The 12,241-nt window shown below is 38.6% G+C and overlaps 1 protein-coding gene across 8 annotated transcripts in view; it reads left to right on the top strand.

The window, feature by feature from the left end:
• RBFOX1 (RNA binding fox-1 homolog 1) overlaps window positions 1–12,241 on the top strand; it is a 1,149,451-nt gene that overhangs the window by 134,891 nt on the left and 1,002,319 nt on the right. For all 8 annotated transcript variants that reach the window (XM_051793639.1, XM_051793308.1, XM_051793550.1 and 5 more), the window contains exon 2: window positions 246–305. In XM_051793639.1, the coding sequence (XP_051649599.1) occupies window positions 246–305 (60 nt within the window). The remainder of the gene's footprint in view (window positions 1–245; window positions 306–12,241) is intronic.

Genomic DNA, 12,241 nt, shown 5'->3' with positions numbered 1-12,241 from the left:
CCTTCTAAAATAGGGAGAAGACTACTGGCTTTCTTGGGGATCATTGCAGTAAACCCAAAAAATGTGTAATTTGGTAAAAAAGGTCTAAGGCATAAGATGAAAATCTCCATAATCAAATGTTTTACTAATGGCTCCTCTGAGTGTAACTGTAGTGGTGCTCAGTGTTGGTCTTCACTCCTGATATCTGAAGTGCCAACTATTATGTTTAATCTGATTATTTCCCCCCCCTCCTCTTCTCATTTCAGGACTATAAATCTGATGTTATGACTCTGGTTTCCAGTGCCAAGAACAGTCCTCAAGGTCCAGTAAGTAAAGTGTTTTGCTGAATAATTAGATTTTTGTAACTGAGTTTAGATCTTCTTTTAAACTGTTTCAGTCATCAATCACTGGAACTGTTACCTGGGACTTCTTGCTGCTTTTGGAGTGACTGCACTTGAATTGGCTTAAATGCTCTTTAATACATGAATATATAGGATAGGGAATATCTGTCTTACCAAAGAGAAGAAAACTGATTAGATTTGTTGCAATTAAGTTCATTTATTAATGAACTTAGAGCCCGGTGGCTCTGTCTTGGATGCTAAGAACTGTATCATCTCAACACACACACTGTGCAAAGGAGGGGTAAAATCTGAGGGAATGGGAGGGTGGGGTACAACTGCAATTCCATATGGCAGTGATTTCCTCAGAGGATGGTGGATACAAAACCAGAGAAGAGAATTTGGGTTAGTTTGGTGCCGTTGCAAGAGCAAAGTGTTCCTAAGAGCAATGCCACTGTTGGCTTGAAAACTGAGCAGGGCTGGACTGAGAGGGAACCACTTTAACCTGGCTTAAAAGATGGGAATAACCTGTCTCCCTGCACACTTCATTTTCCACAGAATATTATACCTTGGCAGGAAATGTGCCCCATAAAACAAGTTTATGCTGAGGTGCTGTAGACCTGACTTACAGAGGTGCTGGTGATACTCAGCTCCATCTGATGTCACTAAGAGTTAATAATTCATTGCACTCAGGTCCCTTTAGTCTTCTTTTTCTCTCTCTAAAACAGTAATATTTTGCTATAGGGCCTTTCCAAGTGCCTCTCGTTGGACAGTGCCAGGAATTGATATTATGTCATTCTATACCCATTTGGGCTTTTTTCCTCTCTTGTGATTATCTAAGCTGTATCTCTTCAGACTTGAGGTCATAGGAATGTGGACTTATGTCAGACCGAGGAAATACACGGTATTCCAAGTGTTTGGCAACCCCTTTTTTCCTGTTTACAGGCATGATTAATGCAGTTTTAAACATGAACATCAAACATTAACAGCTCCTTGAAAGGAGGAGGTGGTTGGACTCTGTCCAAATGAACACTGCCTTTCACTCAGACATCACTGACTTCTGAAGCTGCTTAGTCACACTGGTAGAAATACAAAAATACCTTGAAAGGTGAAAAAGCATACGGAATATTTTTAATTTATCTGCTGATTGACAGAATTCTTATACTGAGTTTCGGAAGAGTATCTTTCAATCCTTCTTTCTGCAGTGACTCTGATATCTCCTACCGGAACATCTTGCTACACAAAGTCACAGCCTTTCTGCTTGTTTGTCAGAAGTGAACTTGGAAAATAATGTTTTGAGAGGTGGAGGTTTATTTTTAGAAACTTGGGTTTTTGTGCTTCATATATTTGCATTGAAATTAGGTTTGTGCCGGTTAAAAATGAATGTTTTGATGAATGATGTAGTGTTTTTCTGGCTGAATGTGTTTTCTAAAACAGAAAATGGTCTGCTGCAAGCACAGGACAAGGTTTGATGAAGACCTGTCATTTTGTATTGAAAAGCTCCCTCTTCCCTTGGAAAAAGAGGGGTTGAGGTGGGGGGTTTGCAGAATTTGGTGGTCAGACTTACCCTGGAAGCTGTAATTTTTAAATTCGTTTTATTATTCAATCCTTTAGTTGCTGTTGTCTGTAAGAAAAGTGTCCTCAGACTTCAAAGCAGTGACTTAACAAGTAGCATTTTAGTTGTCTTCCTTGAGCCTCAGTAACTTAGACTTTTAATTATTGTATATTTTTGAGCAATGGGAAGAGTTATAAAGGCACAGCTCACAGTGCATTTTGATGTACTGAAAGAGGATGTGATGGGAACAGAAAAGGGTTTCCTGTTTTCAATGATATTTCTTATGCCACACAACCATGGCATAAAAATAATGAGTTAAGAGTTGAGCCTATTTCTCTTGAAATTACACTGTCTCTGTTGTTGCTTGGAAAATAGTTTGTTGTGATGGATGAGAAGGAATACATAGATTTTTCAAATGTGTTGCCAGATCATTGCTTATAGAACAATCTGGTAATAAAAGGAGAGTTGACAGATGAGAATTCAAATGGTTCTGAGAATGAATTATTGAATAATGCCCCAGTTCCAGAGCCTGAAAGGCTTATTTTCAGGTATTTTTTTTTTAAATAATTGTTGGCTGCTTTTCCTGTTCTTAGTGACAGATCCTATATGAAAGTCTAATGCAGCTGCATCTCAGGCTGAATTCACTCCTGGGTTACATCACTGAGACTGTGTTGAAAGGGCTGGGGTTGCCATGATATAAAACTACAGCAGTGAGTCAGATCTATCAAACTGCATGTTTCTTGAGAGCTAAAGCTGCCTAATAGATTGTTTGTTAAATAATTCAGGATGTTTTCATTAAGCTGAGTGATTGAGCCTTTTAAAACCTTTTGTTCTCAAAGCTCATCAGACAACTGGTTATACCTGCAGAGCTAAGGAAATCCAACTGAAAAAAAGATAGTTGGAAGCTTTAGGAAATTGTAAATTTACTGTCAGTCAGAATCTGGATTTGGGCTGGATCCTGCCATTTCTGTCCCTTTTCCTCATGGCTTCCTCCAAGTGCTGTTCTCTTCTCTCTGCAGTTTCCTGCTCTTCTCTTGGGCTTCCTTAAAATCTCATTCCTGCTTATTCAAGGTGTATGTTTTCTAAAATACCTTTGATTTTCCCCCAGTCTCCATTTCTGAAACTCTTGTCTATATATTGATATTTGATAACAAATATCATGCACTCTTTTTAATCAAGAGATGCTGAGAAAAGGTAGTGGGAGTAAAATAGGACTCTTCAGGGTAATTCAGTAGGGACAATAATGATTTTTGCTGCGAAATAAAATCACTGCAAGAATTGCTGCCTGTGATCTGAATAGAAATGTGCTGGTACCTGAAATTACCTCATCTCTGCTGCTGCTTTGGGAGGGATATCTATTAGCTGAGGAGAATGGCTTGCAAAAAAAAGTGGATTTCTTTAAATTTCAGATTTCTGTTGAATGGAATGTATCTGAGCACCAGAATTCTTAAAAAAAAAACATTAAATGGACCTGTCACTACCAGAGAGACAACAATAGAATTGAAAGAAGAAGTAACTCTTCCCTGAGCATCATCACAGAGCATTTGGATAATGTGTTGGGTGGGAGGGGAGAGTTCAGGGGAGAAGGGAGAGTGCATTGTGCAGGCATCTCAAATGGCACCTGGGAGCTGATCTGACTTATGAGAGTAAAACAAAAATAAATCTGGGGGAAATCTTGCTAAACTTGTTTTTATTTCTCACACTAATCTGTAGAACTACTGCAAAATGTAGGAGATTTTTTACAGTTCTATCACAAGGATCAGAGAGTTGTTTATAGTGGATGGGATTCAGCATGAGGGCAAAACTTCCCCTGAGATGCCTAATGGGGGAAGATTTTGTCAAGTTTTACATCACATTACTCAGCTGAGTATCCAGACAAACAAAATGATTTGCTGTGTTGATCCAGAGCAGATGGGAGAAGTCAGAAGCACTTAGAGAACCTTTTGTTCCTTACATCTCCATTTTTACAGTGCTCTTGCTCGCTATTAATGCACATGGCTGTGTGTTTTTATCCCATCAGACTAGAGATTGTAATCCATATTAACTGGATATAGTAATACTTCTGAAAATACTCCAACATCATTTAGGTGATGAGACAGACATCTAAACATTACTAAATGATACAACTATTACAGGCTGCATAGAGAAAACCCTCCAATCATAAATGCTACTTAAATATAAATGACATTAAGGCAAACAACTTATTCTTACATTCAAATTCCTGTAATATATCAACACCCTTTTCCTCTTCCATCAGGTTATCACTTGTCTGTTGTTACTAAATCAGGTGCATAACTTGCTGAGTGTTGGTTATCAGGGTTAACTTTGCCTGGAGTGGTAATGGTGTGGTGTGTACAGTGTTGGAACTGATTTATTACTCCTAGAATAGCAGACTTCTAGGATAAGTTGACAGAGGTTGACATTTTGAGGTTTCATTGATTAAAATCAAGTTTGGTGTCATCTTGTCTGGCAGTAGAAATGATGCCCAGCAATTCCCTGTTCCAGCAGCCTGCCTGCCTTTCACTGAAGTCCTTCTGCTTCTGTGCTTTAGCAAAGGAGGTGAAAGTCAGAGGAAATAAAATAAGAATAAACAATTTTCAACCTGCTAACAAACAGGTGAATCCAGAAACCTGCTGAAATGCCAGGTAAAGTTTGATAAAGGATCCTTGAACCTTGGAAAGAAAAGCTGGGGTTGGACAGCAGCTCAACTCAGAGAGGGAAGATGTGTTCAAAGGAAAGGATGTGTGTGATTAAAGTCAGTGGAAGTTTTTTCTTTTTGTTGCTGCTCCCAAAGGATCAGTCACACTGAGAGGGGAAGGTTCTCAATTAGGTTCCATCCCACATCTCTTCTACTTGAAAGATTTCGGAAGCCACCCCATGGGTTACATGAATGGGGTTCTCTTAAAAGGAACTGCAGAACAAGCAAAGGAGAAAAACAAAAGCCTTTGCTGCTGTCAGTAATCAGATTTTGGTAGTTCTAAATATTGGAATTTAGCAGACTTTCAGGGAGGAGCTTGTGAGCACCCTCACAGTCTAAGAATAAATGGAGATTAAGAAAAAGCAAGAAAAGGCTGTGTCTGCATCTAAGTTGTGTAAAAGCTCCACAAAAGTTGATGGTTTTCACTGCCAGCAGTACTAAATTGGTTGTGGGGTGGAGAGTACTCCCATAGGTGGCATGCAAAAAATTGTAATAAATAAGGTGCAAATATAAATTTCATACGACCATTATGTAAATCTCTACTTACATAATTCAAGTGAAACTAAAGGGGGTGTGATAATTTTGCCTTCCTTGTCCTTTGAATCTTTTCCATTTGCTTAGTTTTCAGTGAGGAGCTGCAAAAATGTGCTACTGGAAAACAAATGAATAAAATTATCGATTTGCATGAATATTTGCACAGGCAAGACTCTAAACCATTGTACAGCTGCCCATCAAACCAGTTCTGTTTAGCTGTGTCCTGGGAATCCCATACCACTATTTTTGATGCTTTTATCCTTCTCTTAGAGGTAAATAAATCAATCCATCATTAAGTTGAAAAGTATTTATAGTTGTTAATGTTTTCTTTGGTTTTATTCCGCCTTCTGCCCATGTTAACCATTTTTGTAAGCATCAATACCCAGGATTTAAAAACCCAAAACCAAACAGCAAAGAAAACTTCAAAACAGAAAACATACTCCTAAAAACCAGCAGTAGAAACTTTTGGATGAGGAATATAAATTAGACAAGCTCCCTACAGCCTACCCCCAAAATGACCCCTTGTAGCTGCCCTTAATAGTTGTTCTATCGCTTTGTATGTGCATTGTGAGGTGCATTTAAGAGCCAATTTATGGATATTAATTTTCTGCCAGTTTTGAGCTGAATTCCGATAGGACAGTATGTGTGGCACAGTGGTCAAAATCAGGATTTTCTGTGTTACAATAAACTGCAATCTCCTCAGGACACTCGGTTCAGTGGTTTTTGTCACGGGGGATGACAGTGGTGATGAACTGCGAGATTTAAAGCGTGATGACAAGATGCCATCTAGTGACAATTGGGAGGAAATTGTAGCTCACAGTCTGTACAGGAATGTTTGCTCCTCTTTTTGAGGATCCCCAGATTGTTCTTCAGAGTAGAAACTCGACCATTGCCATGTTACTCAGAACTTGTCTTCCTGGAAAAATGCTTTGCACTGGATTCAGTTTGTGCTGCACTAAACGTGGGACCCTGGGACTCAGTTCCTTTGGTTCCTAGGCTTGCCTCTGGGTTTGCTGTGCCAAGGCAAACACTGCCACTGCTGCTTCCCAGCTCACCTCATCTCTCTGGTAAGCCTAAAATGTGTTTCTTGGTGAATTTAGTGTAGTGCTCTTACCTGGCAGAGACTGTATGTACTAATAGCAGAAGAGAAGCTTTTTTGAATATAGAACATTTAAACTTTTTGTTGTTGTTTTTTTTTTTAAAAAAAACTAGATTAATTTAAACCTGTAAGTATTGGCATATTTTTCTGTTCCTTATTGAAAGAAAGAAGATTTTTTCAGTTGTTGGTTTGTTTTTTTTTGTTGTTTTTTTTTTTTTTTGTTTTTTTTTTTAATTGCTGCTTAGAAATATCAGATACATAAAATGTCTGGGGTTTATTGTCAGGAAAGTTATTTACTTTTAGTGGGAAAGCACCAGTTTAACAGAGATGAAATGAGGCACCTGCTATTTAGGTAACATGTGGAATGGCCTGTGTGCTTTGCTGGCAATAGAAGTGTGGTTTTCCTGGGGAGAGTCCAATCTGGTTTGGAGGGTGCTGTCTTACTGTATCTTGGGAAAATCATGGCTGAGGCAGTTTAATTTTGTTCCAGAAATAATCCTTATTGTGGGTTAGCTGCTCAGTGACCCTCACTGTCCTCTTGGCTGTATTAGCTCAAGCGTGCCTGGAAAATGTCCTTGTCTGTATAAATGTCAAATGATACCAGGTCTTACAGGATGTAATTTTGACATCTAAGAATTCAAGTCAGCAAAGTCCAGCACGTGTCAGGTACCTCCTGCAAATGGCTGTAATCACCCTCTTCTTATTTAGTTAACAGAGAACAGAATGTTCTGATATTGCACTTCTCAAAAGGGGACTGTTTGTAAACAGTGAGATCACTGAAAGAGTCATTGCATAGATGTCCTCACATCACAGACAACTTGGATATTCTTAACATGGAGCACAGGAACAGTTTGTTTGGGAAGGACCAAGGCACTTGCCAAAAGGGGAGCATTTTAGTAGGAGTCTGTCAGCCCCAGCATCAGGATTTGTGGGTACCTGTTAGAACAGACACAGCTAAAATAAATTTGCATGTGTTCATCATAAGCACAAATTACAGGCAGAAATTAAAACAATTTACAGTGATCCCATTTGGAGATCCTGGCAGTCTGAATGGGTTCAGGGTGAAGACCAAATGGCTGAAAATAGAGTGTGATGTTGATCTCTTGCCTTGACTGTTCGTGTAATTCCACAGGAGCTGTGGAGGAAGTGGATGTGTGGAGGGATAAATTTGCTCCTGAGGAGATGGCTAAACATCCATTTAGTGCAGAATAGTATTAAAAGAACGCAGGATGAAATAAGCTCCCCAAAGCAATCTCTAGTATTGATGTTTTTTAAAAAGGAAAGGGGTTATGAGAGTAATTGAAGCAATTGTGAGTTCTGCATGTTGCTCATCAGTGTTTTCCAATTTACATCCTAAGAAAACTGCCAGTAATTTCCTGCCTAAGTAAGATGGAAAGTGCTGTTAAGAGCATGACAATGGTTGTACCTGGTGAGACTATCCTGCATGATCCTTTATTCCAATATGGCCAGTTAAAATTATTGTAAACCTCTAAGAACAAGCAGATGTGCAATAATCTTTTTTGTGTGTTCCTAAATTTCCCCAACTTATGACCTAGTTATAATGGCTTGTTGGAAATCTCCATTTTTGCCTTTAATAACCTGTAATAAATATTCTTCCCAAGATTTTCTCTAAGCAGGTTTTGAACCTGCACATTTTTGGGGCATATCTTTAATTCTGCCTTTTGAAAATTCAGTAGAATGGGGTTCCTGCCTACTAGAGGAAAAATAAAAGGTTTCTAAGTTGCTACTGTTTTGTTTTAAATTTATATATAAGATTGGAAGAAATCTGCTAATTTTTCTCGTATGTATACAAAAAGCCACAGTAGAATAATTCAGAATTAAAGTCTGTATCTAAGTATCTCATTAATGCCACATGATTTTTGATTACGTGAAAGCTACTGAAAAATCTCACATGAGCAAGCTGCCAGTGGAATGTTTATAGTGAGTTATAGCTGTTACTAATGCCAAATATTGTCAGAGTAAACTGTGGGTTTGATTAAACATTTCTATAATGATGCTATCAAGGCCTCAAGCATCTGAAATATGGAAAACAAATGTGTGAAAGTACCAGTAAAGAGAAAAGTAAAACTGTGAGGCCTTCAGTGGATGTGCCAGAGTGTGGGTGTTTGTTATTCCATCTCCATTAATAAGAGACTTCATGACTGTAGTAACAAAATATGAGGCATGAAGGCAAAGAGCTGGAACTGAAGAGAAGCTGGAATATGATCCACAGACACCCAAATAGCAGGGAAGAATGGTGAAGTTCTCTTACAGTATCTGACAAAGCTTAAAGTACCTCTTCTAAATTTTTTTTGTAAGTGGAGTCACAACTCTAATATTGCTGGAAAATTCATTGCCTGCAATTAGGCAACAGATCTAAAACCAAAATGAATATTTAAAGAACAAGAACTAGGGAAGCAAAAATGATTAAAAAATCATAATAATGCTGGTGTGTAGTAGTGAATTGAGAGTGAAAACCAGAATTACCCACTTAAAGTAACATCTTCCAGTAAGACAAGCTTCCATGGAATTGAGCTGCACTGGGAGCAGTGGCTCAGCTCTGGATCAGTGTGAGGGAAGTTTTGAGGTGAAAAGTATTGCTGGAGAAGACAAATACGTGGGGGAAAAGGATTTCAACCTGTTGCCTCACAAGTAAACATCTTCTCTGTTACCCCCAGTGACATAAATATCCGAGATGTTGCAAATCCATTCTAGCATTCCTAATGCCTGTTTGCTCACTAAATGAATTAATTCCTACAGAATATTGGAATAAATATTAAATATTGAATTGAACTCCTTCAGCATCATAAACTGTGGCTAATCTTCCCCCTCGGCTCATTGGGAGAGGGCAGGTGTAAAAAGTTAATTAAAGTTAACTAAAGTCAAATTATCTTTTTAAGCTTGCAAAACAATTTTTTCTTGTTTTCAAGCAAATGATACTGTTTTCAGATCTTTTAATACATAAAATAGGAGAGCTATTTTTAAGTTAAAGAAATAGTATTTTTATGTACCAATAAAATAATTATAATGGTTCTTTAACCTTATTGGGGGAGAAGAGTCAGTGTTTTGACAAAAGTCTTGAAAGATATTACACAAAAAAAAGAGCAAATATTTTCAATTTTTTATGAATATTTCCTACTTTCTGGCTAAACACTTTCTGCTGTTTCAAATCAAACTTTATGTAACAATACACTGTTTAGAGCCCTGTATTTACAGGCAGAAGGTCAGATGACCCGTTTGCCACCTGCATCTTTTGGAATACATTTTTTATTTAATTTTTATACTTACAAAATAATTATGGACAGAAAAGAACTCACCACGTAACAATGTATAACAAATATCAGAGTTTACATGGGTCTGTTTTTCTTCCCCTCTTGTAAAACAGGTACAGCACCATCCCCCGTAATACTGATATATTGATATATCCTACTGGGGAGGGTGAAATCTCGCTGCTATGTCTGCCTAAAGTGTGCCTTAATCACTGGGAGGGAATATTTAAATATATTATGAAGAGCAGAAGCCACATTTTTCTTTACCTACCCCCCTGTGTGTGTCAGAAATCTCCCTTTTGTGTATGAGTTCAGTGAACAACCACAGCAGCAGATGCCACCTTACATGAAGTATTTGTCAAAGGCACATTTGTAACCTTCAGGTGTTGTGTCTCTGATACCTTGAAAATATTTTAAGACTACACTGTGTGCCTGCTATTAATGTTAATTTTAGGAGTCTTTTTATCTTTTCTCCTGAGTCCTAAATATGTCTTTGTGAATTCCTTTAGCCCTGAACTGACATATCTCTTCTTCTCAGTTAAAAGTACATTTATTCCGTTGAAAGAACTAGGACAGCACTTTTGTCACATACATATTTCCTACACTCTCTGATTAAAACTCAGGTGGAAACCAGGCATGTTTGGGAACCCTCTATGTAGTTTGTACTGTAAGGGCCTTTTATTGCTCTACACAAATAGGGTAGTTTTTATATGCCATAGGAAAAATATCATAACTTAAAAATTAATTTATTGCGGCTCTGCAGCTGGGCTTTGTGCAAGGGCAGCCAGCCCTTTTTTGTTTTAATGAAAATATTGCACTGAATTTTCAAGGTTCTCTTTAGGACTATTAAAGGAACTGTCAGAGCTCACACTGGAGTGATGGGGAATTGCAAAAAGCAGCTGTGGTTAGTGGGGTTTTTGGTGTTTGTGGTAACCTGAAAAAAAGTAATTTAGGGGATAAAGCCTCGGTGTCCTTTGTATCCTACAAACCCACTGCTGTGATCTCTGTACACCTGTGAACAGGTAACCCTTTAGGTCCTGACAGGGGGATACAAAGAGCAAAATATTCATGGCAAACCCCTGCAAAGACTGTCCAGTTCAGGTGTGTTTGCATCTCTGAATTCTGCCCACTCAAACCATCAATACACAGGCAAACTGCCTCTTTTCACTCATGTTCATATGAGATGTGCTCTTGTATTAAAAGGGCTGTTATTTCAATATTTGACCTCTGTAAAGACTTAGCAGGGGCCTAAGATGCATCTATCCTGCTTTGGGTTCATGGGCTGTGTTGGAAGTGGGCTCGTGATTTGTTTTCTACCCAGAGTTCTGCCTTTCTGAACATTTCTCCTTCCCTGAAGGGCTGTTAGGAAATGCTTTTTGAACAGATAAATACATTACACCTTAGTTCAATAAGCAAGATAAGGCAGCTTTCCAGGCTTGTATTTTTCCCCCTTTAAAAGTAAGTTGGAAGTCATGTTTTATTTTTCATAGGAAAAGTTACATAGGTCCTTGAGCCCAAACTAACACCCAAATCTGGTGAGGGAGAGCCCTTGTGCTGCTGCTTTCATCATGCTGGTCCCTGAGTTCACCCATGTAACGTGTAAATGCAGAAGAGTTTTCTTTCCAGCAGGATCCTTAGACCTGCAGGCACCAGGGTGAAGTTCTGCCTGTTGATCAGAACAAAGTACCAGTATTTTCTGCAAATTCTCATCTGATTTGTGCATTGTTAGCAGTCTCTGAGCTCATGTGGGACTAATTTCCTGATTTCTCCTGATTTTCTACTTTGACTAACCCTTCACTCTGTGGAGCACATGCTGTGCTGCTCTGCAGCACCCAAGTCCAGGAGATGGCCTTTGCCAGGATTGTCCCAGGTCACTCTGAAAAGCTGTGGAATTAATTGATTGTCTTCATTTAGGAAGCTGGCCAGGATATAAAGAATGAGGTGAAATATCCCACTACCACTTGTGTGTTGTAAGACAAAACCCACTGCACAAGAATGCCAAAATTTCATGGTGGGAAGTCCATATTCTATTCCACAGAATAAATGGAAAGCAGAGAAAAACTGATTAACAAAGCAAATGGTGTGATTTAAGTTTTGGAAAAGGGAATAAACATCCCAGCTTGTAAGGTGCCCATGAATGTAATATATTCCCAGCTCTCCTGAACAGGGAGGTTCTGTCACAGATATTGGGTTATCAAAGGCTCTGCTTGGTCTGCCTGATGTGGTTTCAAAAGCCTGATCTGCAAGTACAACCCAACCAAACCAAAGCCAAGGCAAGCAAATGTTCCACTGTGTTTGCAAAGGCCTGGATTTCATGTTTTCTGTCAAAATAAGGACATCTCTAGTCTGTGTTTTTGAAATTGTGAATAATATAACTGAAAGTGGGCAGAATAAATGAAGTAAGATTGCAGAGCTCCTGTTCTCATGTCTAGGTGCCCTATCAGGTGTGATAGGTGCCCCTGTGATTTTCCTTTTTAAATAATTCCTGAATTACCTGAGGAACAGTACTTCTAAAAGGAAGTGGGTTACCTCAAGTTCAAGTTCTAGGTGTGAACATACAGTATTTGAACATTTTTTCCTGTTTCAATTGTAACAGTATCTCTATGCTATGGTGCAGTCTTTGTGGACTAAACCTTTTAAACTTCCTTTATTTCTCCAGGATTGGACAGGGAAGCTCAGGTTTTTCAAAGAATAGTATTTACCTTATGCTCTTATTTGGGTGGTTTTTTTGGTCTGTTCATCCCCTGTGCAACACAGTCATGTGGAACA

The sequence above is a fragment of the Manacus candei genome, unplaced genomic scaffold (assembly GCF_025592945.1).
Source record: "Manacus candei isolate 608988 ecotype Guabito, Panama unplaced genomic scaffold, ASM2559294v1 h1tg000002l, whole genome shotgun sequence".
Lineage (NCBI taxonomy): Eukaryota > Metazoa > Chordata > Aves > Passeriformes > Pipridae > Manacus > Manacus candei.
This window is presented reverse-complemented; position numbering and strand designations above follow the sequence as displayed.